The sequence below is a fragment of the Acanthisitta chloris genome, unplaced genomic scaffold (assembly GCF_000695815.1).
Source record: "Acanthisitta chloris isolate BGI_N310 unplaced genomic scaffold, ASM69581v1 scaffold2550, whole genome shotgun sequence".
NCBI classification, from domain to species: Eukaryota; Metazoa; Chordata; class Aves; order Passeriformes; family Acanthisittidae; genus Acanthisitta; species Acanthisitta chloris.
Genome location: NW_008649798.1, coordinates 33,392 through 59,780, shown reverse-complemented (window position 1 = coordinate 59,780; position 26,389 = coordinate 33,392). Strand labels below are relative to the sequence as shown.

The window sequence follows — 26,389 nt, the reverse complement described above, 5'->3', positions numbered from 1 at the left end:
CTGTGCTGAAAAAGGAGGAATCCACAAAAATCCAGTTCTTTGGACAATCATATATAGCCATAATGGGTGTAGCCTATTTGGTACATAACCAATTAAAAAACCAGACCAAAATAAAGTTTTCATTCAGCTGGACAAAGGTTTATGGTCTATGCTGGTCACTCATATCAAACAGGTTGAGGGACAGAGACTGGACAACAAAGGATCTTCTGCTACTTCACAAAAGAGCAACTGGAGTCAGTGTACTAAAAACCTTGCCAACAAAACCATGGGCTGTAAGAAACAAAGGGACAATCAGTGTAATGTGTTAATAGCTTTCAATTACCTAACTGAGGACAATCAGTTGCAAGTTCTAATAGTACCAGTTTTACACTGGAGACAATTTTCTTCCAGATCTTCAGGAGAAGGTAGCACGCTGCTGCCAAAGGAACAGATAGACTTTGCTTTCATCTACACTCTTTTACTTGAGAGATTCTAACCTGAGGCAGAAGGAGAGGACACATTAACTCCTCCACCAGCAGCTGCCACCGTTTTTACCAGGTGAGAGAAGAACATGTGCCTAACAATCTGCTGGGCCTCTGGCCATTCATTCAGCCATCAGCCTGTACCCTTACTGGAGAACCAGAGGGTGGAAGGCAGATTTCAGACCAGAGAAAACAGCAAGATGCAGCCTGGGAGGTGGGATCCTGAAACAGTTTAAGATTGCACTACAATTTGGCATTTTAGACCTTTTTAAGTGTCTGAACTTCCAACATTATTAATGACCTTGGTTTGTGTGCATTTTACACAAAGGAAAACGAAAAAAAGCAGAAGGAGAATTCCGTGGTAGAATCATTTACTACGTGTTTCTATTTCTAGGCAACTTCAATGTTTGCACAGATCTGTATCTGGAAAAATGGGCAGGTATAGCACAGCAATGTGCATAACAGCTACAAACAATAATATTTATGCCATTTAAAAATCTTGTTCAGGCATACTGCTTAGAAAAACATCCCCACATCTCTCAAAATGACCAAGTCTTATCACAAAACCACAGTGCTATCATTTACAATTTTCAGGCAGACAGCAATACTGTGAAGAAACTGGATAACGGCAAAATAAATGGAAATGTTGAAACGATCCAGTATCGTATCATTATGGAACTCTCCAAACACCAGTCCAAATGATTACTTGAATCAATGGTCCTTAAATCAGTTTGGAAAGTTCAGAAGCCAAATATATTCCTAAGTTGATAACTATAACTGGAACAGGGAGTAAATGCGTTGAATTAGGCCAGAAAAATCAATCCTCTGGTTAGAAGCTACATCCAGCACACACCACTGCAACATCTGACTCCAGTACAACAGTTTCCAATCAACTGATTCTTTACATACTAGATTCACAAAATTTTTCTACCTCTAAACATTTAGAAACCAGAACAGTCACCATATTAAACACTTTTTTTAAAAAACCCAACCCTCCCTGTAACTTAATGGAGAGCAAGGCCCTTGGCATGAGGGAAATTCTTTCAGCAGAAGCATCTATCAGAAAAAGTCCCCATATTACAACATCACAAACTAATTTCAAAGCATGAACATTTTTGCTTTTGGAGTTAGTTCTTATTTTTGTAAATGATACTATCATTTAATATTAAATAAAATTTTCCTTGATAATTAGACAATAACCTATTCTTTCATATTTTATCTTTTCCACAAGCACTATTTTCCTTCACTATTTCTATATTTATCTCACCAGGATTCATCACCAGTTTAATGACCTTTTTTACAAATCCCTTAACCTCACTCTCTGTGAATCCATATTCTCCAGGACAAAGATTACAAATCTCCACATTTTATACTTCATAGTTTCACTGCAGAAACTGATCTGCTGAAATCTGACTCTTAATGCTATTCAAGAAACAAATTTTCTCCAACATTCTCCTTGATTATCCCTGGTGTTGACCTACATAATAAAAGTAAAATGCTTCCTATGTACTGTTCTTAGCCTCTACCCTGATTTGGCTATACAAACACTTTCTTGACCTTAAACACTTGAGAGCAATTCTTTTCAGTTTTTATCAGATTTTCCACTGAAAATCTCCTTTGACAATAAATGCATTGGCTTCCCTTGAAATCACAGCTTGCATGCTAACATGAGGAAGTAAAAATTTTTTTTTTTGCATCAGGAGAAAAGAAAAGCCCTACTGACAGAAGCTCCCAAAAGAAAAGTCCTTCTTCTAAGTTGGCTTTGACTTCGTATCTATTCTAACTTTTGAAAATATGAGACAAGCACTATTTTCATATTCATTTACTTTAAATACTTTTAAAACTAAAAGCAGTCTCTAGTCTCATTTCCTGCAGTGGTTAAAGGAGCACTAAAATACCTTCTAATGAAAGAATTTTTCAGAACAATGCTGGATGACTTTCAAAATACTAAAACATGAACAAACACTTCTATCAATAACATTTGTCTCATTGTTGTTGTACCCTTTCCCAGCAATTGCTTTCATACATCTTAGCTTCATTTCAGTAAATAAGACAACCATATCGGCTACATGTGTGACTAAGAATTAGTCTCTCAAGAATGAATTAATCCCCTATGTTTTGCAGGACAGTTCACCATGGCCCTGGAACTTCTTGAACTACAATAACCGATGCATTTAGTGCCTTCTCATCAAGTTGAGAAACTCATGCATTTGGCAGGCTTTTGCAGGGCAGAATTCCTTGGAGAAAAAATGGAGAGGACAAAGAGAACTGCTTTGTTTTATTTAACTGATTTAATTTCTTACCTGTAATAAACTGATTACCACTATCAAAACTATCATCCTCAGGGCATGTATTTTTTTTCTTCTTGAAAATAATTAAAATCTAAATGGAATGCATAATTCCTTCTGTTTGCCTTAATCTGGCTTTCAAAAAGCCATTTTCTGGAGTACTTTCCATATTTTTCATAGACTACTACTCTAATCAAACAGAATATGCAGAAAGATTTGCATCATCAAACATGAAGCATAATTGAGCCAGAGAGAACTGTATAAATTTATGCAATTTGAATGAATAAACTTGAATACTATTTCAGTCAGCAAATAATTTGGGCGAGGTGTTGGTTTGTTTAATTTGTTTGGTTAGGTTTTTCTAGATTTGTATCTTCTGTTCTCTTCCTTCAACATATTAATTTTCAGCAGCAATGAGAACCAGACTGTCCTTCATTTATATATAGCCTTATTCCTATGTTATTTTTTATAATCCAGAAGTATTCAATGCAAACACATTTTGGACTCTAGCATAAAATTCCTGGGGTTTTTAAAATATAAATATTAGAGAATAATGAGTGGCATTTCTCATGCCCTAAAGAAAGAAGTTAACTTGTCATTGTTTTAAGACACTTCTATATGGAAATGGAAGTGCAATTAGCAAATAAAGCAAAATCACATTATTATACAAATTTAACATACTATAGGCCTTGTAACCAAAAGGCAACTATCATAATGATTTTTGCATTTACAATCTGCTCCTTTCTTATAGAGATCTTAGAAATGCATAGGTTCTGATTACACATGAAAATAAATAGATTTCAGCATTTTAGTCCTACCTTCATAGAGCAAACACACAAAACATGCCTTCTTGTTCTGTCAGCTCCCAAGGAGTTTCTCAATTCTGAATAAACTAGGCCTTAAGCTATGAAAGAAAACATCCCTTTGCAGCCGCAGGACAGCTTCAACATATTCTTGTTCCAGGTACTTCACCAATGATTTTTATAAGATCATGCATCCTGCTAGTACATTAATTGAGATTGCTGACTCTAAGCATAATTTCATAACAAAACATCTAAACATTAATTGCTTAATTGATGAATTAATAATTTTTTCTGCACCTTAGCTTATATCGTAACTGTGTTACTACTTTGACTTTTGAACTTTGCCTTTCTACGGGTAGTGACTGCATCGTCAATGGAGGTAACAAATGTACAAAGAGATTAACATTTTTAAGTATGCAGCATTAACAGTTCAGCTAAATTATCTACACTTCCTACATAATTATTATCATTATAATTATTCTACACTTCCTACTCTATACATAAAACTAAACATTTATCACTCCTTGCTAACCTTATTTCCGAATGAGCATTTAGAAAAATTATGCTTGTTTCACTGCTTACCTCTAGTAGCCCTTTTACCTAAGAGGTTTTTCAGCCTAAATCTCTGGTATACCAGTTAAAGCTGTTTTGTTTTTTGTTTATATGGTGAAAAACTGGAAAGCTACTGTTTACACAACATTTCCCTGTCCTCTGCTTTATGATATTCTGATAATTCATTCTTCCCCACTCCATTAAATTAATTCATCACTTCAAACTTATTCCTTAAATATGCCTTTCATGTTTAAGCAAGATCATAATCCAAATGTTTCCACATCACAATGTCTTCAAATTCCAGACTTATTGAGAAAAAGACTACTTCTTGACTCTTATGAACTGGTTTCACCTATAAGGGAGAAGGCAAAAATTCATAAGGCATTTATACACCAGAACTTGAGGTACTGGACTACCAAATACTACTTAGTTTTTGCATAACTCGAGGTGAACTTTTAAGCTGCAAGATGATGTTGGTAGTTTTAAGGAAGAATATCGGGGCAGCAGCTGATGAGTGTGCTGGAACTGTGCAGGTCTGTATATTTTTTAAAGTGAGTCATGTAGTAGATTCTTAATGTGAATGTTTTGGTTTATTATATCAGGCGCTGCAAGTGTGTATTTCACTTTGAAAACAATACTAGCCAACTAAGAAACAAATATTCACTTAGGTTGTCAAGAATCATTTTACTAAAAATAGCTGCAGTTTCTCTATAACAGGGCTTTTGCAGCTGGGTGGGGAAGAAAAGCACACAAGAGGAAATGAGTCCAACAATCCCAAATGAAATATAATGCATTTTGATATCAAGATTAGCACAAAAGAGGTCAGGGTCATGAGTAGAAGATAACTGGAATCATGAACTTCTGACGTAGTATTTCCTTTCCGTTTGCAACTTGAGATCCAAGCAGTGTGCCAGGCTACTCAGAGCATCCCCATGCAATTGCCATTTGGAATGTTTTGTTGTAGTCAAACACTACCACCTAAAGAAGCATGGTAAAATAAATGAGGCCTCTTACAGCACAGCAGCGTTACTGACTTTCAAAACGATGAGCTAACTGTTCTGGACAAACATTGAGCTCAAATTTACTGAGTGCCAGTGCTCAGGATACAAGTTCCAATGTTAAAACCTGTTACTAATTTAAGCCCTCACCTACACAAGACAAAATCTTGAGAAAAGTATTAGCTACATTTTATAATCTTTATGCTGTTTACATTTATTTTTTACTTAATGTTACTTACACAAAATATTATTTTATAGTTATTGCATTATCCTTATCAAGCATGTGTACCTTTTTGAATGTTTGTTTTCAAAGAAAAAGCCGTTTCACCTGTCAGTTATGCTATTTTAATGACTTATCAAAAGGTGTAAGCAGAACTTCCTCCAAAGCCTGTAGAACCAGCTAGATTTACACACTTATTTGTGAGGGATGGATTTAAAACCAGACCACTCACTATCTGTTGCAAAAGCAACCATATTGGTAACATGCATCAATTCAACATAATAATGCTACATTAAAAATCAGTCCAGATACAGGCTAGACTAGCTGGTCTTTCAGGAAAGAACATCCTCACTTCCATCATGCATCCTCCCCCTTTTTGATATGCTTGCAGGTTGCTTGCAGTGCAGCATCATAGTCCTTCTTACTCTGCAGTGTCAAATGTCAAATATATCTACCTGACCTTAGCTATAAACTGTGTCTTCATATGAGTGAGACACAGGAGTAGTTGCACTTGCTCCACCAAAGAGATTTACATTCCCTACCTGATGATGTTTCTGTCACAGCTCAATCAATACAGCTGCATACATCTGCCCTAAACCAGTAGACATGGTTCATGCAATCATACGTTTGGAGACTACCCCATGGGGGACAAATGCATCTTGTATAGGTGCAGGGTCCCTGTTTGCAGCTAGTTAGGTCACCCTGATACTGCCACTGATGAACAGTAGGTGTAATGCACTTTCAGAGGGTGCAAACCCTGCAGAAGAACTGCGTACACTTCAAAACAGTTAGCCAGCATTAAGTTCCAAGCTGCTGTGGTTACACTGCTTTTATAGTTCCCAAATCAGTTTGCTCTGGGGGAAGGCACAATAGCAGTCAATGCCGAAAAACAGATCCAAAGACTTCTTGCATCAGCTCTGCTTTCTGTTTTTCACTAAAGGGGAAGTAAGGACAACAGTGGAGAAAGAAATAAAAAGAACAACAAATATCACTGCTAAGTTCATTCTGAACTACATTATAGGAGGAACAGACAACTGCCTCCAGAAAAGGCAGAATCTGCTTTGTAGTACCTGGCATATGTGCTGGACAATATGACTGTCTACCAGTATGAGGCTATTGCAGAACATGGTTTGTTAGCTCACCTTGGGATACCTTATCTCCAAATTTGTAAGACATGACATAAAGCTGTAAAGATTCATCTACTCAAATCCAGCAACAGTTGTAAAGCTTCATCTATTTAATTGAGCAGCAGGTGGGAACAGTGTGTCCTCCATGCCATGCATCTGCTCTGTGGAACTTAATTGTTTTGTTTAGTGGAAGTTGAGCTTATGAAGCTTATGCCTACCAGGGCAAAGCTTAGGCAGAATGATGTGAATGCTGTGTCCTGGTACTTCTATGTTTCTTTGCAACTTACTGTCATCACTTTGTCTATAAAAAGAGTGTAATGTTACTGTTCAGTATAGCTTAAGGATTCTGCTATCACCACCATTCAAAATGTCACAACACTGAGTAAAGAGTTCTTTAAAGGAGAAAAGTCAATGCTTTCAGAGCTAAGATTCAATGGGAAACATTTGGGGAAAATGGGAGGCTTCCTATTTTCAGCCTATTTTAGAAAGTGCATTGAGCTAGAAGTAGTGCAGAAGCTCAGGTGGTGAACATAATTGCTAAATGAACAAAAAGGATGGTGCTTTCAAAATAGTAGCTGAGAAAATATGAAGAAACTTAAACACAGAAAGAATGGTTTCATTCTTTTCCCCACACCAGCTAACAGAACTGATCCAAACTGGCACACCCAAAAGAGCAGTAGAAAACTACTAGGCAGAAATCATTACCTGGAAAATTAAACTATTTAATATTCTCTTTTTCACTAGTGGTACAAAACCACTTCAGTTATTCCTGAATAACTCTTGGCAGACAAGATCTCTGATTCCCCTCCCCCTGCAACAAACCCCATAATTGCATAATGGAAGAAAAACAGAAGGAGCCAAGCACCACCACATCAATTATTTTGAAGTGTGCTAATGAGTTCAGTGTATCTCCAGACTCAGCTGTGTCACATAACATCTTCTGTCAAATATGTGATCTGCCTCAGTAAAATGAAATATGTTCTGGAAATGTGTATCTTGAGGCTGAAATCATAACTATCACCAAAAGGTCACTCTCTCTTGAGATTGCTTTCTGAAGTAATAAGGTTTATTTCTAGGGTTCTGGAGACCTTGTGCAGAATTCATTAAGGAAAGGTTTTATAAGACACCTGGCTTTTCTCCTCTTTTTAAACAAACACTTTCTGGAACATGTGTTCTAATAATATATACAATTCATAACAGTTGAGAACTATTGGGATATCTGTGTGGGATCTCTACAGGATAGAACAGGCCTGTCTTCCACTTATTACCCTCCTGAAGGAAGTGAGTTAAATCTCTGTCAGCTCTCCAGTACATCTCAGATCCCACTAATTTTCCACTAAAACTTGCAATTTCATGTGAAACAAATTTATTAGCAAATAATTTCTCTCCTCCCCTGTCCCATTCCACCCACAACTGAAAGCAACAATTAAAATCTTATTTAGTGTACTCCTAGAGTGCAAGAGGGGGTTAAAGAACATAAATAGGAACTCCTAGAGCATGGATCTAATAGTTTAGCTGAAGAGACAGGTGCTGTCATTCTCTCTCTATTGCTCCAACTGTGGTCTTGATATGCCTGATCAGAAATATAAATATGACTTGAGAAGCAAAAGAAGCAGGAAAAAATCCGTAGCCTCGAACCTCTCTAGATCAGCCTTTTGGAAGGAAGACTGCTCTCCCCTCCTTTTTGTACTCTTCTCTCAAATGCTGAATTTGTCCAGTGTAGAGCAACCGCCAAAAAAACCCTCTTCTCTCAAATGCTGAATTTGTCCAGCGTAGAGCAACCGCCAAAAAAACAAAAAAAAACAACCAAAAGCAGAAGGAGCAATTTGGCAAGGAGGTGGCAGTTCAGTTTTGAAAATAAAAAGGACTTGTTTCTCTGATAAATGACATAACTTTCTTGCATAACCATTTAAAGACCATCAGTGTGAAAATAACAAAACAGCAAAGTTGTGTTCAAGCTCATAGAGCTCAAGGCGCCAGTTCTGTTACATCTATATTAGCTCTTCTTTCTACAGACATACATAATTTCTTTTCAGATTTGAAAGAACTGAACAACAACTAGAATGTTTCTATAAGAATTTAAACAAAGAAAAAAATCATTATTTCCCTTTTTCATACACACAGAGTAACATTAATTGCTGGAGAAAATGACACTCTGAAGTATTATTTAAGTGAAAATTACAGGGCAGTTGACAGAATTCCCAACCACATACATCTGTGTATGACTAAGGATATAAAACAAGATCTCATGTGACCTTTCAATCTTAGACATAATGATTAGCCTATAATATTGCTAGTCTGCTCCCAGCTCTCCTGAAGCCTTATTAAAACACCCTTTTCAAGACACATTTCTCTGCCCCAACAGGCAAATTCCTTTACTGCCAAGAAAAGCAAGAGAGAACCATATGAAATACTGCGTACGTTGTACGACGTGCTAGGAAAGCCAAGCGATTAGCTTACAGGCATGCTGTCACCAGGTGTAATGAGCAGCAGAAAATACAGTCAGAGAAGGGGCACATAACAAGCTGATAAAAGCTGCAAGAGTAGAGGTAGCCAGTGTAACCACCCAGATCAAGCTGCAGGAAATAGCTGCAGCAAGTCACCGTAGGATAAGCTTGAGAAGGCTACTGGAGCACCAGGCACACGGCAACTTCACCTTTCACTGCTGGCGTAATCCAGCAGAAAATGACATTCTTCTTTCTACCCCACCATCCCATCCTTTGTACAAAGCACAGTACTTCAATTCATTTTGTTTCATGCTTAAAAATATTCTAAAATCTACTGAAATGGAAGAGTGAACTTATTTTATATATCAGGAAACTACAGTGGAATGCTATTCTTTATGTTTTGAACTGGTTTGTTAGGTTGTGGGGATTTTTTTCTGCCTTTGCTTTTTCCAACTCATTTTCCACTATTAATAGTTTCTGAATTACTTTCTTGCTTTAAAAGGTGGGTGAAGATCCCAAAACTGATGGAGAAATAGTAAGTTTCTGGTTATGCAGAGAGCTGTTTGTCAAAAAATAACCCCCATTTCTTCCTGTTTCCTCTCCCCCTCCTTTCTTTCCACCCTAGTACTTCTCACCCTCCTTCACCTGCACTAAAATGAAAAAAAACCAATCACACTGTATCCACAGACACATTTTAGTTGGCAGTGCCTTGATTCAGACTTCTCTATATGGTATACTGGTCATGATTAAATATTCTTGTGGAATGTAAAATAAATGGTTTAGCTTTCAAATGCTGTTTCCTTTTCTCAGAAAAATGGTTGAAAACGAGTATTAGCTTTAGAAATCTTTAACCTTATTTTTGTGGATCCAAACCTCATTTAAGCAAAAACTGGACAGAGACAACTAGTAGCATCCAGAAGAAGTGAAGAAAAAAAATCTCCTCCTCACTTTCAGTTAGCTACTAGCTGAAGTACATTCCAGAGTACCTAGAACAATCATTTTAAGAACTGTTCAAAAGACCACATTATAGGTAGTTCCTATTTTTTAATCAGAAAAAGAAGTTTTGAAAATGATCATTCCAATTCCTTTTGATGTTTTCCAACAAAAAAGTTTATAAAACTGTTTGGCATAAAGTGGGGATATATTTAGTATTTGGAATGCTAAATTCAACCACTATGCCCTCATTTCAAAAATAACTGCAATTATTTTCAAGTAATTAAAAATAAGTTAAACAAACATAGGCAGTCCCACAGGAAAAGGTGGTCAAATGCTTTCTTTCACAAACCAACAATGTAGCCTGGCTTGCTTTAGGGCTGAAAAGCACCATGTGCCTGCTCAGTGACATGCATTTACAAAAACTGCTTATCAGTTACAGACCTGGCATAGAAGTAGGTATGAGTGGAAATGGGGAAAGGAAGGAGAGTTACAGTAGAATAGGACAGGAGAGTCTCAGGACCAGTAAGTCAGAGGCTATAATGGCTCATGCACTCTTCAGACAACACTAAAGTAATGTAAAAGATTTAGTTTACTACATCTTATTCAAGATGTTTTACAAGATTTTTATAATTAAAAAACTCATATTGCAAAGAATCACATTCACACCTTCCTTAAGCTTCCAGATCCAATCTTTCTACAGCAACCTGAACTAGTAAACATGAAATTGTAAAACAAAGACTCATTAAATCAGTTTATGTGAAAATACCATAGTTTCGAAATCCACCTTCTACTGGTCCCTGGAAGGTTTCAAGGTGAGACTGGATGTGGCACTTAAGTGTCATGGTCTAGTAACCACGGTAGGGTTGGACTCAATGATCTTTGAGGTCTTTTCCAACTCACTTGATTCTATGATTCTATGATAAATAGCTGCAGAACTCACTCGTTCTTTGGCAACTTCATGAAAATTATGTACCAGCATCTTCATGAAGATGATGTATCAAAACCAACTTGTGTTATATATGAAAATAACATCATCCATCCTATGTTTTCTGATTCCTTCTTGGAACTGTTAGAAACTGCGATATTAAAAGATTCTGATCTGATGGAACTCAGGAATGAAAACCTTAAATGGAAAGTTATTCAAGTTATTTGATTAATTTAGCACATATAAATCATTAAACAACTTTCAAATATTTTTGGAAACTGAGCTTGATACCATATCAAACTGACACAAATATGCCATTATATTCAAACGACTAGAGAACTCAGTGAAAGAAAATAAACATACTAAGATTAAAGATAATATTTAAAAGCACAGATCCTGTGTCTACTGTGGGGTCATCTCCCGAAATGTCACAGTCCATGCTAATCAAATCCTTCGCATTACTGCAGTCGCAGCGCATGAAGTCAGATAAATGTACTGCTAAGATAAGCCTTTCATGAAGACTTCTGTCATGAGACTGCCAAATTGTAAAATAAAACAATTTCCAGCACTCAGGTTTAATCAAGCTAGACAAAAACCTTGGAGACACTCCAACTGTTTTATGGCTTAGGGCATCAAGAATCCTGAGATTGCTTCCAAAGTGCCGTCAGATGCTGCATCTCCCAGATTTGGAATTCTAGCTTCCTTGACACTCTCCTCATGACCACAGGAAATTCCACTATAGCAACTCCATGTCCTCATCAGCAAAAAAAAAATGCAGCAGCACATCCAAGCTGCACTCCTTCAAAGAGGTATGCAACCATACTGATTTTAAATGAAACATCAGCTTTAGAGGATTTAAATACACAGCACTGTGATCATCATTTGTATCCGATCCTGGCTGTTTTAGCCAGCAGGGCTGTTGCCTGACAGACATATAGAAATGCCCACTGTTCGTGTGTGACAACAAGACTAAACTGCACAAAGATGACAAATGGCTAACAAAAGTGTAATATGAAGGTAAAAGAAAATCTTGATATAGCCTACAGACCTTTCTTTTGAAAAATTTATTTGTAAACCAAATTCTTGTTGAGAGAGACGTCTGCTGTGAAGGGGCTTTGGTCCCGGCAGCTAAAGTCTCTGGTGTAGGGAGTGTACCTGCCAGAGAGCCTTGTGAATGGTCAGACTGGGAAGTTTCCTTAACATTCTATTAGCTGACACATTTCATAATTTTTAACATTTCTTTTTTGTATTTGAAAAGTGATCACTTCTTTGTTTGCAGCAAGATGATTTAATCACTTCCTCAAACTTGGAATACAAATATCCATCACCAAGTATCACATCAAAATAGTAAACTGAAATTGCTGCTTTGCTCGTAAATGTGCTTCTCACCAAGTATCACATCAAAATAGTAAATCTGCTTTGCTCGTAAATGTGCTTTCTTGTTCTCACAACACTAATGACTATTTACAGCTTTCAGTGTTTTATAAAGATGATTTACCTGAACAAAAAAAAAATTAACAAATATGATAGCAGTAGCAGGTTTACGTTCATGAACATCTACATAAAAAACTCCACAGAGCAGAGGTCAGCAACTAGAGGTACAAACTCAGATTTTAGTACCAATCTTCCAAAACTTGCCATGTTTTTGAAAGTGGTAATTCATTACTTGCACATACAAGCTTATCTCAAGACTGGCAGACACAGGATTTGTGGTTAACACATCTAATTCAAAGACATAACTAGAAAATTATCTCACTGCAGTGTTTGCAGGGAGGAACTGCAGAAGCTTCTAACTCTTGCCTGTTTGTATCTGACATGTAGATATAGTAATAAAGTAGCTCAGAAGTCTTACCTGGGTCTGCTTCATTGCCCGTTCCATTCTGCGAGTACTTCCTTTCTCCAGTTTGGTCCGAAGGAGTAAGGCTGATGTCTGAATGGCCCAGAACTTCGGCTGAGAGAGCAAGCACTGCAGAGAAAAATAACATTTTGTCAGTATTTCACTTTAAAAGACGCTGAAAACAGTAAAGTTTCTAACTGTTCTCAAGCATAAAGGCTGTTTCCTATTCAGAAAGTCAAATACGTGGTTGCAGTACTTATTTGAAGGCTGTACAGGTTATCTTAATCTATTTTCAACATAAAAAGTGGCCTTCAAAACTACTTTCTCCTTCTCAGCTACTATAGCACATGTACCCCTATGATGCATACACCAAACTGCACAAATTAAAGTGCCTACTCAGAATCAAAGGAAAATAAAGAATTTGATACTGAGCAGTCTGGCTCAGCCTTCTCCACACCTGCACACCAGATAGCTGTAAACAGCCGCAGGGATCCTACTTCTCAAGGCTAAGCAAATCCAGTTCTCTCTTGGCCTCTCTTCATATGCAAGGTGCCCTGATGCTTGCATTAACAGCACTTCCACATGACAAAGGCTGAAATTGCTAAGAATCTGAAGAATTTTATTAATCCAGAATTTGCCTTGACTTGAGAATTACAGGAAGAATTATTTATTTTAGTAGAGTTTTAAGCAACGAGGCTGGTGAAGGGACTGGAGCACAAGTGGCATGAGGAGAGGCTGAAGGAGCTGGGGGTGTTCAGCCTGGAGAAGAGGAGGCTCAGGGGAGACCTTATCACCCTCTGCAACTCCCTGAAAGGAGGGTGTAGTCAGGTGGAGGTTGGTCTCTTCTCCCAGGCAACCAGCAGTTGAGGGCACAGACTCAAGCTCTGCCAGGGGAGGTTTAGGTTGGATATTAGGAAGAGATTTTTTACAGGGAGAGCAGTCAGATGAATGGGCTGTCTGGGGAGGGGGTGGATTCACCATCCCTGGAGTTTTTCAAGACGAGACTGGATGTGGCACTTAGTGCCATGGTGTAGTAACAATGGTAGGGCTGGACTTTGATTTTTGAGGTCTTTTCTAACCCGGTTGAATCTATGATTCTATATATAGAGAATATGGAATAATCTAGGTAAAAATCTTTCTTAGAAGCACTTTATCACTTGGAACACCCTGCACTGATGACAGGAACTTAGTGCCAGTCTCCAATCACTGCTTTTTAGGAAAGTCCAATAGGAGACACTTAGCCAATACAAGTTTGATATCCCTTAATAATTTACAGACTGCCTGGACTCTTTCCAGTATGGTTTTAGATGCACTATAGCATTCTTTCCTGCTAGATATTCACTTTGAAAAGGGAGACAGCAGGAAAACATCCTTGCTAATTTTATTGACATTGCAAATATGATCCAGCTTCACAGAAAAAATAAATTTGTCTATAGATATTTGTACACAGGGAAAAAAAAAGCCCCAGTGGTTTTATTCTTTCCTCTCTAAGATTTCCCAAAGCATTAAAAAGTATACTTTGCTTGTGGTTTGTGTTAAATACCTGACAAGTTTCTGTCATATTGTAACCTGTTTTTCTTTTCCCTAGTGTTTTCATAGGAAAGGAAGCAGAAAGAAACAATCTAAAACAAATTCCCTCCAAACAAAACTAGGAAGAGAGGCTACAGCAAATGAAAGCATAAATGAAGGCAGTATGAATGCGCTTACAGTCAAACACTTTCAACATCTCCTGATCCTCCCCCTCTTGTGACCAAGAATCTCTGCACTAACTCTGTCATCATTTCTACTCAGTATTAGAGTAAGAGGTACCCAAAAGCTTCCATACTGTCCTCTGCATTCTGAGGACCTGGAAGTATTAAGGGAACACAAATGTAACATTCTGTATATTCTGCAGACTTTCAAGTGCCCCTTTACTGATCTGTTAACTGGTACAAATCCTGGTTCTAAAAGCTCATGTCTTTCCTGTTTCATCAAAGTTCAGTCTACTATCTATTTTTGTTTGCTCTTAAGACAAACACAAGCAAGGCATTCCTAACAGAGGATATTGGTTTCTGAATTTATTTTTGGCAGTCATTCCAAGGGGCAGCTAAACAGAACACCTTAAGGAATTTTTAGGGCAAACACTTGAACAATTCTTACTTTACTCTTTTGTGAGAAAGGTTACCATTTTCTTCACGACTGGTATTCTGTCATCAATTTTTTTCTCTGTGACCTGGTAGTATTAGGCATTTATTTTGCAAATGAACACATTTCTCAAAAGAACAACCAAAGGGCTTGGCTAATAATGCTCCTAAAGATACTTTCAGGACCAATTACGGCCCTTGTACAGCAGCAAAGTACTTGTCCTCCTACTCTGGTTCACCTTAGCAACTGGCACGAAGAGGGTATAGCACAAAGCTCCTGCATCCACACCATCCTGCTCTGCAAGAGAACCAGCAGCTCAGGAAAGCCTCTCCTCTGTCTCTATGTATACCTCCTACACCACCATACAAGCTGTGATTTAAGCAATCATGTTGCGTGAGGTGTGTACCAAGTCATACAGAGATGATAAGTGAAGAGAAACAGGGTGGGAAAGAAGGAGATACAATTATGTTTCGCTCCCCTGCAGGAGTAATGACAAGTCTTATTTGGAATAACAATCCTGCTTTTTAAAGGTATTAATGAAACAAAATGTAAGATATACCTGCTATACAATTACAGAAGAAAAACTGAAATTCTCCAACAGTTTTATTGATACAAAATAGCACTGCAACCAAACAGGACAACTAGAAGCAGACCTAGTTTTAATTTAAGAAGCACTTGCAATTTTATACTTGTACTGAGCTCACTCCTGTGCCAGAACTCAAAGGCTCACCTTTTCATTGCCTAATTATAATGTTTAAAACACCACAGATACAAAATAATACATGTATAAAGGGCACAAATGTTTATACTTAAGGGCTGTAAAGAATAATTTCAGAACATGTATCCATAACTGTTAACCAACCTTTAATCTTCTACACCAAATCTCCATATATTCCATAATAAACACTTTCTCTTAAGTCACAAAGATTTGTATTTTTACCTGAAGCTAAATCTAGACTCTATTAGTAGGACTACAGGTTAAAATAAAACATCTGGGAAAACGAAAAACTTAATTAAGATCATGCAAGTTTTGTCAACATACTTCAAAGTTCACCATACTGCACCAAAGGCAGCTAAGAAAATTAACAAAATAATTTTAAAACAAAACCACTATTGAGAATCTTCACAAGTCATCTTTGTTCTTTCTTTATGGAAAGCACAATAGACTAAAGAAAGAGAAATCCAGGAAAATTAGACAGAGTGAGAAGAAATGAAAGGAAATAAATAAGGTTATGCAACATTTCTGCACTCAATTGAATGTTTTCACATGGGAAAACTAACTTCTCCAATTCTATTTTTTTTTCCCTACAAACAAAAACCTTTTATATCATCCTCTCCCATCATATCAAAGCCTAAAAAAGGAGATTACTGAAGCATTACACAAACCTTATTAATTAATTCAATATATCATCCTTATAGGGCATCCAAAGGAAACACCACGTCTCAATAACAAAGTAATCCATTATTGTACCGTGCCTTTATAATGTCCCCACTGCTATGCAAGAGCAAAATGGCGAGTTTTGTTCTCGGAACAGAACTACTTCTCTGTGCAACCTGTTCCAGATTGCACAAAGAAGTTGCTGACAACCTATCCCTGGCAGTGTTCAAGGCCAGGCTGGATGGGCTTTGAGCAATCTGGTCCAGTGGAAGGTGTCCTTGCCCATGGCAGGGAGGTTGGAAGTAGATGATCTTTAAGGTCCCTTTTAATCCAAACCATTCTATGATTCTAAGTAATACCTGCATCATGAGAAAGGTACACATCATTAATGACACCCAGATCAAACCCAGCCACAGATTTCTGTCAAACCCAGGCTAACTCTCAGGTATCATTAATGAATGATTCAGCCTCATCATTATTCAGAATTTAACCTAGGCGTGATGCACTCCCTGAGTACTCTTATACTTTCTATTAGAGAAACAGAGAAAGAACAGTTGCACAATTTGTAATGTCTGTACAAAATTCAAAACAAGCCAGCGAGAATTCTCATTGAAGCTTGTGACATTGGTCTTTCCTATGTACACACAGATACTTACTGATAAAACATAACAGTTAACAAATAAACCCTGGAAAGTTGGGACACGCAGAGAAGGATGGCACAATATAATGTAAGATATACAAACAACAACAGAAACCAAAACAAAGTCTTCGAAAGGGCAGATGAATTAGACTGTGTCAGTCAGTCACAACTAATACAAGGTATAGGTTGGTCAGAGCAACTTTTCTGCATTATTCCATCTGTTATATAAAAAAGTTGGAGTTTGTATAGGAACTCTTTCTGATATCAATGTCAGGAAGAACTTACATAGGCTTATTAGACACGCTAGACAAGCTGGAACAGGTAAAAATGAACCTGGTTAACTGCAACTCTAAGTAATTCGAGTATTTTCTAATTTTTCCTTATCATAAATCTCTGTATTAAGCCCACTCTTTTATTCCTGTAGCTTGCTCACTGACAAACTATCAGCAGCCTAGCACAGTACTGTGACTACTATGGTGTAGCTCTCATTTGAAAGTGGACTTGCAAACTGAGAATTTTAATTGCAAACAGTTGTGAAATTCCCAGGATTTTGCACATCAGTCCATCAGAGAACCAAAAATATTCTGCTTATTGGCCAAATTGTCAGAGGATGTGGTGAAACGACTTAATTGAAGGCATAGGCAGGAGGCACCCGAAAATTGCTCTGTTCCTCTGTCATCCCCTCCAAAGACATGACCTTTAGTTTAGATTCAGTTCAGGTTATTTGCTAACATATTTTAAGTTGCAAACAAACAAACAGAAAACACCGGGAGGGATTTAGGAAAAAAAAAGAGAAAAAATATTTCTTTTTAGTTTCTTTTCATTACCAATTTCAGTTAACATACTTCAGCAGCTTTGTTGTTTGCTTTTCCGAAAAGCCACACATAATTAAGATTTTCAAATTACTCATGTGGATTAATTCATGTCTATTTATCATTAGCCTTGCTTCATATAACCATGCATGTCATTTTATGATGATTCTCTGTAATTCATTCAGACAATTAACTTGAAAACATTATTTCTTCAACATAACCAAAGGCAAAATGGCAACCTTAGAACTCATTCTATGCTTCTCCGTAAAATGAGCAAATACCATGGCTTCTTTTCCATATCCTACATCATGCACAGAGGTCAGGTGAGTAGATTCAAAACACCCACCCAGCTGGACACATATGACTGATGCATGAACAGGAAAAGCTCTTGCTGCTTATATTTGCTTGGCAGACACATCTGTTAATCTCTGGTGAAGGACTCTCACTGAAAGCTATCTTACAAGTGTTTAATTCACTTTTAATTATATGGCAAAGGAGTCTTTGACGTAAAAAGTTCTATGGAATTCAATCCTAAGAACAAGAGGACAAAATTAGTATAAGATCAGAGTGAATGTGATTTATTTTCAACATGTTGTTCTCATCCAAATTATCTGATACTTAAAATTTCTGTTTAACTGATGCAAGTTTTTCTTTAAAAAAGTCATGCTCAAATGACACTTATTTGAAATTTTTTTTGCAGTTTCTCCTAGCACTAAACTGGTCACCAAACAAGTAAAATGAAATAAAATGAAAAATAATTGACTTAGGGAAAAACTTAAAGACGTCACATTGTGGCAAGTATTGTGGAAAGGTTTCTTTACATTAAATCTATTTTCAACAGAATAATATTTCATAAAAGATACTCCTTGCAGTTCTAGACAAAGGTATGTACAGAAAATTGTGCCCTGGGAACTAGTTAGATGAACTTTATGCAACTATTTTTAATTGCCTAAGAAATATTAAGGCAAGCCAAGGTCCAGAGGGAAGCAAAAATAATACAAATTTTGAGAAAAGACCTGAGAATATTAATTCCTCTATTAATTGAGCTCAAACACAGATGATTTCCAGTAGTACTGGTAGCTTCTGGTTGATATGGGATTTGCAATTTTAAACAGTAATTCTGTTAGAACTCTATAAGGTGAGTTAAAATACATTTGTGATGAAGTGGTTTCCAATAGAAGTGCATTTTTTTATGATGTACTGAAACGCATAAATATCAAACGGGTAAGAAAAATACTAAATTTCTCATTGCAATTAAGCAGTTGAAACATGGTTTGGCAACAAAACAAGCCAGTCAATATGACCACTTTTGGCTTTTATGCTTAGTGTAGGAACATGTAAAAATTTCCTGTTTGCTGTGCAAGTAGCTGCATTCAGATCCAGTACCCATACCTATTCTGCTGCACATGTCCATCCCAAAGATTTGAAAATAAATAACAATCAAAAGAAGATATGATGATTCATCACTAGCAAATACATTATGCTGAGGTTTCACAGAGTTTAAATTACTCCTAGTAGTGTTTTTATTCTTATCATTGCAACATTGAACAGTTTACTAACTCTTGAGCCACAAGATATTAAGAGGAAACTACAATAACAATGCACACACATAAAACCTCAAAATATAATAAATACACAACTACAATACATTACTGTTCTCTAAATAAGCATATTTGAGTGGACAAGTAGCATTTGATGCTTAAGGTGATTTAAATATATCTGTTAAAGGATTGTTTTTAAGCACAGAATGCTTTTCTTCTGGTGAATATAAATATTTGAATGCAAAAAATTACTTAGCAACCAGCTAAAGGAATTGCTATCTCTTTTTATCTACATTGAAATTAAGAGTTTCTATTTTGTAATTACGACAGTACGTGTGCTCTGGATTCTCAGAGATGAAATTGCCAATAAATCTGAAAATGCACTTAGAATTACAGAACAGTGAATAACAACTAGAATAAAAAGTTTTTTGTCTTTGATCTCCCATTGTCTTCAATTCAATGCTACCCCAAGATTTTGCTTCTTTTTATTTTCCATCATGGTTTTATACACAAACCCTCTCTACTGCTATATATAAATATATATAATTACTGCATGCAAATCTCTACATGAGTATTAATATATAATTGCATTAAGACTGAACTCTTAAACTAAAACATGTATCTGTAAATCCCCACCCAATTCACCCCAGACTAAAAATTAACACTGTAATTTTGGAGAGGTTATGTTTTTTTCATACTAACAGGAGAGCTATTCCAGTGTCTTCAGAAAACACCATTTTATTGAAATTGAACCATCTGAAGTTCAGACAGAAACAACTCCCATTCTTCTATATTTTAATATATGTATCACACAGAATACTTCAGTTCTCTGAGAGTATCACCTTAATGCATGGCAACTTCACTTTAAGTTCAAAATTCAAACAAACCTGACAAAATATAACAATTTTTATTGGGCAGTAAATTGGAAAAGGTGGCTATAAAACACAATACATCAAATTCAAGCCTACTGACTTTAATGCTTGAACAGGGCAAGTTATGATAATGGAACCTGCAGTACAATCCCCAATTTATATAAGACATCATGAGTACATGACAGTCCTGAACAAACAACAGTGGTTAACTTAGGAACAAACAAATAGGATGCTGCAGTAAATTATTTCAAACCATCCTCTCATTTCAGCTTCTGTCATCTATCATCACTGGCACTGCCGACAACATTCCCAAAAAATAATTTTAGGAATTACACCACTAATCAGGGTGGCAATTTGATCACCTATAAGTTCCTCACCTTTCTAAGTATTATTGACTAGAAACATTTGATTACATGTGTCAATAGTTGGATAAGACATACTAATCTGAAAAAAACAAAGTTGGGGCACCTGTTCATTTGTTGACAGCAAATCTTCAGATAAATAAACTGTTAATTTCTAGAAACATTAGGATTGCTCTAGGCACAAACAGTTAGAAGATGTAAGGCTGTATATTTTCCAGGCACATTTTATTAGCTACGAACATCTTCATATTTCCTAGGGCCTAACAAGAAAAAAATTATATTAGCATTCCACTCTAGATGATACTTGTTTCAACGTGACAAATTCTAATCCTATCTGGCATACTTATGTCCTTGGAGAGCATCATAAACAAGGTAAGGGACACAAACAAAGAAAATAATATCTTCATACCTTGAGATGCAAGGCTTTCATGGATATATTTAATGGTTAGCAGAAAGGCAAAGGAGAAAAGAAGTCTAATTTATGCAGTAAATCTAGTTCCTAGCATGGACTAGTGAACAGACCTCACAAACTGCTTTTATTTTTTCTATTTAAAAAAAAAATCTAAACAGAGGAAATGCTTGCATCAGTGTCCACTGTATTCCACTATATCTTTTCTCCTGAAGTTCAAAAGAGCTGCTCAGATATCAAACAAACATCAAAGGTCCTGTTCATATGTTTTAACAATGATCAAAACCTGTGCTGTATATGGCTTGACACATCCTTTTAATTTCACACTTTCACTAAACACTGAAATCTGTCCTACATTTATAGTCACTCTAACGGTGATTTGGACTGGAAAAAAACAAAGTGTTATCAACTAATCCTGCAAATTAGAAATGTATATACATCAACATAAAAGCAACAGACTTCAAAATTTCTGCTTTTTTTTCTGTTAAACAGACAGTAATTTTAGCTAGCAACTGACCACATCTTTTTGCACATGGGTTTGACAACTATAACTTCTTTTAAAAGCCCCAACAATATGCAAAGTCTTTGGAGTTATAGATTACTAATTGATCAAACAGTCTTAGAGCAAAACTATCAAGACAAGGATAACTTACATTTTTTCTTTGCAAACATGACAACTTATATTATACACTTAAAATGAACTATATTTCAGACATTATTCCAAGTCCTGTGTTAGTGTCCCTTTATCAGTGCTGTATAGAGAAAATGTGTTATTACTTGGTTAGGTCCTAAATATTTTCTTGCCTAACACTACCTAACATAGATTGTACATGGTGCCTTTAGAGTATTAAGCTGTAAGTATTGCAGTGCAACAATAGAATACAAAATTAAGCAATGATTGAGCCTGTAGGAAGTGCATTAGCAGAAGTTCTGTATTTCCCCTCATTGGGTCTTTCAGCAATTTCACTGAGTTCTTATGCTACAGAGTCAATCACGTAATCACTAGTGATTTTTTTTAAGGTCTCTTCAAACTATCAGAATTTAAATGCTACCTTCTTTTTGAACAAATGGTGTCTGACTGTCAGTTAGGTATGCCAGAGAGACAGGCAAAAATCCTGAGAGTATTCAAGTGACAGAGGAAAAGATTTACTTTCCTGCACTGGCTGAGACATCAGCATGTGCACAGTGCCATTTTCCAGTACTGCTTTAATATTCCATACATATTTCAGTAGGCTTGGACCACACATTCAGCATATTTTTTCCAAAGTCTAAAGCTATTCGTTCAACTGTATGACAACAGTTTATTTTGGTCTATAAAACTAATCCTCGGACTGTTCAACTAAAATAGCTTTTCACCACAACAGGTGTTAGCTGATCATTAGCAGAGCTGGGCTTAAAGCTCTTAACCACAGCCATTAGAAATACCTCTCAGTGCTAAAAAGTCAAGAGCAAGGCCAAAACACCATCAGTGATCTGCATCAAGGGACCAGTTTAATTAGAATGGCATTTTCAAAATTCCCTTTGTCTAGTCTTGTCCGGCAGCCTTGGCACTCAAGTTGTAACATTACATCACTGTAAATACACAGCATCTTTCATTGGCTTTGACTAATAAAATGAGAAGACACACTCTGGTTGTTTGGGTGTTTTTTGCATTATTATATATGTCAGTGTGTTTGAATTAGATTTTTTCATAGATATAATTTCAGAGTCTTGGATAACTGAATGAATTTGAAATAAAATACTAATTCTGAGAGCTTTATAATTAAATACATGTGTACACATGCACAATGGACAGTTCCTTTTTTCATCATCTGCAGCTATAAAGAGTCATTACAAGTTTCATTTTTGTCCACACACACTTTGTAAGGCATAATGTTAGAAACCTCTTAGTTCAGCAGTTACTTATTTAGACTATACTAGACTGATTTAGAAATGAATGCTAGACTCAATCTAGCAGCAATTATAATGCACTTACCTAAAGGCTATTTAATGTTCTCAAGTATCTCATTTAATCTTAGTTTGCAAGTGACTGATTCTCTCTGAAATTTATCATATCTGGAATTTATCACATCAGAAGGCACATTAAATACACTGTAAGAGTTAGTATTTATTCAGTGGCTGGCTCAATAAATTAAAAAGAAGAGAAGACTAGAATAAATTTTCTGCTCAGAAGACTTATAAAATATTCCACTAGTGTATATAAGAAGGCTAAAGACATTTCAATTGCACTGTCTTTTCCACAGCTTTTCTTTTTACCCCACTCAAATATTGTCTTGTAGCAAAAGGATAGGTCTTGATAACATCCACCCATAGCAATCCTCACGTTTCGTCCTGCTTATCACTCTAAATATATTTCCCCTCCATGGCACTGGTTTTAAGCAGTGACTCTTACTCCTTCTGATATCTACTTTGTAAAGGGGCAGTTCTTGTTTCTGGGCAATTATTTATCCTAGATCAGCTTGGAAATGGTGCTGGATTTTGTACCGTTTTTGTAGTACCCAGGATTTCAAGGAATAAAAAAATAAAATCAGGCAGGAAAGCTCTGAAGTTAGTTCTGTTACCTGCTCAAAGACACTTGTCACTATCCTCATTAGAAATAGTAAGACACTTCATTATCTTTCTTCAGTTATCTCTTCTACCTCTCCTTAAAAGAAAACAATCTTTGTTGGCAAAAAACCCAACACAGATTCTTCTCAGCAACAGAATAAAATTGCTCCATATTCATTCACCAGCATCTTTTTCCTTTGTTCAGTCAATGCTCAGACCCAGCATAGTCAGCTGACAACATTGCTAAAGGCCCTGATGGGGAAAAAGGATGACTTCCCAAAAGAAAGTATACTCAGACTTGACAGTTTGTTTGTTCCTGTTGTTTTCTTTAGCAAAGGCAACATTCAGTGAAAATGAGGCTGCCTTACCTCTGGTCTTGGTCCTTCTAAGTATCATTAGATAGAAGAACACCCAGCTTGTCTTTCCATTCTCCATAACCACCTCATTTGAAACCTGAATTCATCTCTAGGCCAGCTCTCCTCTTCAGTGAATTTTATTGTATTTTTGAAGGACAAGGAGCAAAAAGAAACATACAAAAGGTCTAGACCTGCTGCTTTTACTAACAGATCTAAATATGTTCTGCAAAAGGCTGCATCTTTCTTTTTCCCTCCTTCTGCTTCCATGCATACTTCCTCACATGCAGAATACCAACCAAAATTCCTTCTCCCAAAGTACACTTTTGCGAAGTGTAAAGGGAAATGGTAAAGCACTGGTTAGAACAATGTTCATATCCAACGATATGGAGCTGTTGCTTCTTCTTCCTGCTATAGTCATGACATCTCCTGACACATCAAGAACTTCCTCAGCTTTCAAGTTGGATGTTTCTGTTTTTTCCTGGAAAATCTGTCTCACTCCATAACCCTGCAACTCCAAAACATGCAAACACTGCCTGTATTAAGAAAATTAAGTGAAAAGGGGTGCTTTGATGTGGACATAGGTATACTGGAATCTGATCTCCAGTCAGAAGTAGAAGAAACATAAGCACATGAGAACTGTCTTTCCAGCTAGCTGTGAATGTAGCTCTGCAGATGAAACTGAAATGGTGGCCCAGTGTCCTCTACATGATACAACTGACAGGGAAAAAGATCAAAGAAAATGAGTGCTAGAGGAACCTTCCTTTGCAAGGGATGTCTCATATGTTCCACAGAAAAAGTACATGAAAGGAGTACAAAGATTTACAGTTACTGAAGAATTTTCAGTGGAAACAAAAGAATCAAAGAATTAGCCCACATGGAAGAAACACATGACAAAAAGGAGGGAGACTTATAGTGAGCCATAGACATGATTCCTTGATTCTGTGTAATGCAGTCTGTTACTGAACTTGCATGCAGGTATGTAATTTTCAGAGAAAGCTAGGGAAGGAATAAGTATCACAATTCAAAGTCATTTTAAACACATTGGAAAAATCAACTCAAATCAGGTTTGGCTATGAAAATGTTTCTATGCTTTTCTCCCTCCCTTTTTTTCCTATTTTTAATAATAGTACAAAGTTATTATCTGCCAAATTATTTGTTCAGTTGTACTCATACAACCAAATTGCTGACATATCCTTGATGTCCAAAATTATGTAAATTTTCTTCCACATTAACAGGCATTGGTGGGCTGGTATTTAGCAAGTTTTTAAGAGCTTAATGCTCTGTTATGATACTAAGGGGTACACAAACTGTATCCTCTTGCAAGAGTTAAAAGAAGAGTAATTTTTTTAATGCTGTTGCTTAAACTGTTCTGAAGTTTTATTTTGGTTTGGTTTTTTTCCTTTCATTTTGAAAGACTGTTTAAGTTCAGAAGTAAGTTTTCCTTGAGGGTTCTCAATTATTATTCTTCTAGGAAAAGGAGGAAACTAGAGAAGAAAAGGAAATGTCATGAAGAAAGAAGATACTGTTTTATTTTAAGGAATCAGCTTTCAGTGACTAGTGAAGGGTAAACCACATAAGATATGGCTCTTATTTTCACTTCGAATGGAGTCCAGCCATGTTACTGACACATGCTCTGTTGTGCCAAACATATCACTTATTCCGTGTTATGCTGAAAACAACTTCAGCCAGATTTGACTGTAGTAGCATTGTCTTTTTCAGGTCTGTGGTTTGGACTAACTCCTGAAACAGCTTAAGTACAGACTTCCACACCACATCACAGTACTCCATTTATTTCCTAAGGCCCAATCTCAACAGCAATAAATCATGTTTTTGGATACAAAAGACCAGACTTTAACTCTTTGGTACCAATGATAAGGATTTCCCTAGTTGTTAAACAACAGCAAATTTCTCATTTTAACTGCTCAGCTTCAGGAATTTCACTATCTGTGCCAAGGTTCTGAACGCATCGTGTGCTTTTTAGGTTATATCCCGAAAACCAGAAAAGCACAGAAAAAAAATTTGTTTTCTCTGCACAGGTAACACAGTGAATTTGGTTAGAGAATGGCTAGATGTCGTATTTTAAAAATAAATAGTTCATAGAATCATAGAAGGAATCACAGGGTTGGAAAAGACCTCAAAGTGGTTACTAGACCATGGCACTAAGTGCCACATCCAGTCTTGTCTTGAAAACCTCCAGGGACAGTGAATCCACCACCTCCCTGGGCAGCCCATTCATCCGACTTCTCTCCCTGTAAAAAATCTCTTCCTAATATCCAACCTAAACTTCCCCTGGCAGAGCTTGAGTCTGTGCCCTCTTGTCCTACTGCTGGTTGCCTGGGAGAAGAGACCAACCCCCACCTGACTACAGCCTCCTTTCAGGGAGTTGTAGAGGGTGATAAGGTCACCCCTGAGCCTCCTCTTCTCTAGGCTAAACACCCCCAGCTCCCTCAGCCTCTCCTCATGGCACTTGTGCTCCAATCCCTTCACCAGCCTCGTTGCTTTTCTCTGGACCTGCTCCAGCAGCTCAATATCCTTCCTCAACTGAGGGGCCCAGAACTGCACACAGTACTCAAGGTGTGGCCTCACCAGTGCCGAGATTCAGGACTACATGCAATGGTACACACACACTGAGGACTTGCAATCTCTTTAGCCTCAAGTCAAACAAAGCAAGTGACCAAAAAAAGGCTGAAAGTTAGAAAAACAGTGTCCATGGAGAATACTTTCTAACTAGATAGAATTGGCCAAAGCAGGAAT

At 36.8% G+C, this 26,389-nt stretch overlaps 1 protein-coding gene across 1 annotated transcript in view; it reads right to left on the bottom strand.

Moving 5' to 3' along the window:
- The window catches only part of TTC27 (tetratricopeptide repeat domain 27), a 105,346-nt gene that overhangs the window by 46,127 nt on the left and 32,830 nt on the right, over positions 1–26,389 (bottom strand). Inside the window, exon 7 of the mRNA XM_009072037.1 lies at positions 12,610–12,723. Coding sequence (XP_009070285.1) covers positions 12,610–12,723 — 114 coding nt within the window. The remainder of the gene's footprint in view (positions 1–12,609; positions 12,724–26,389) is intronic.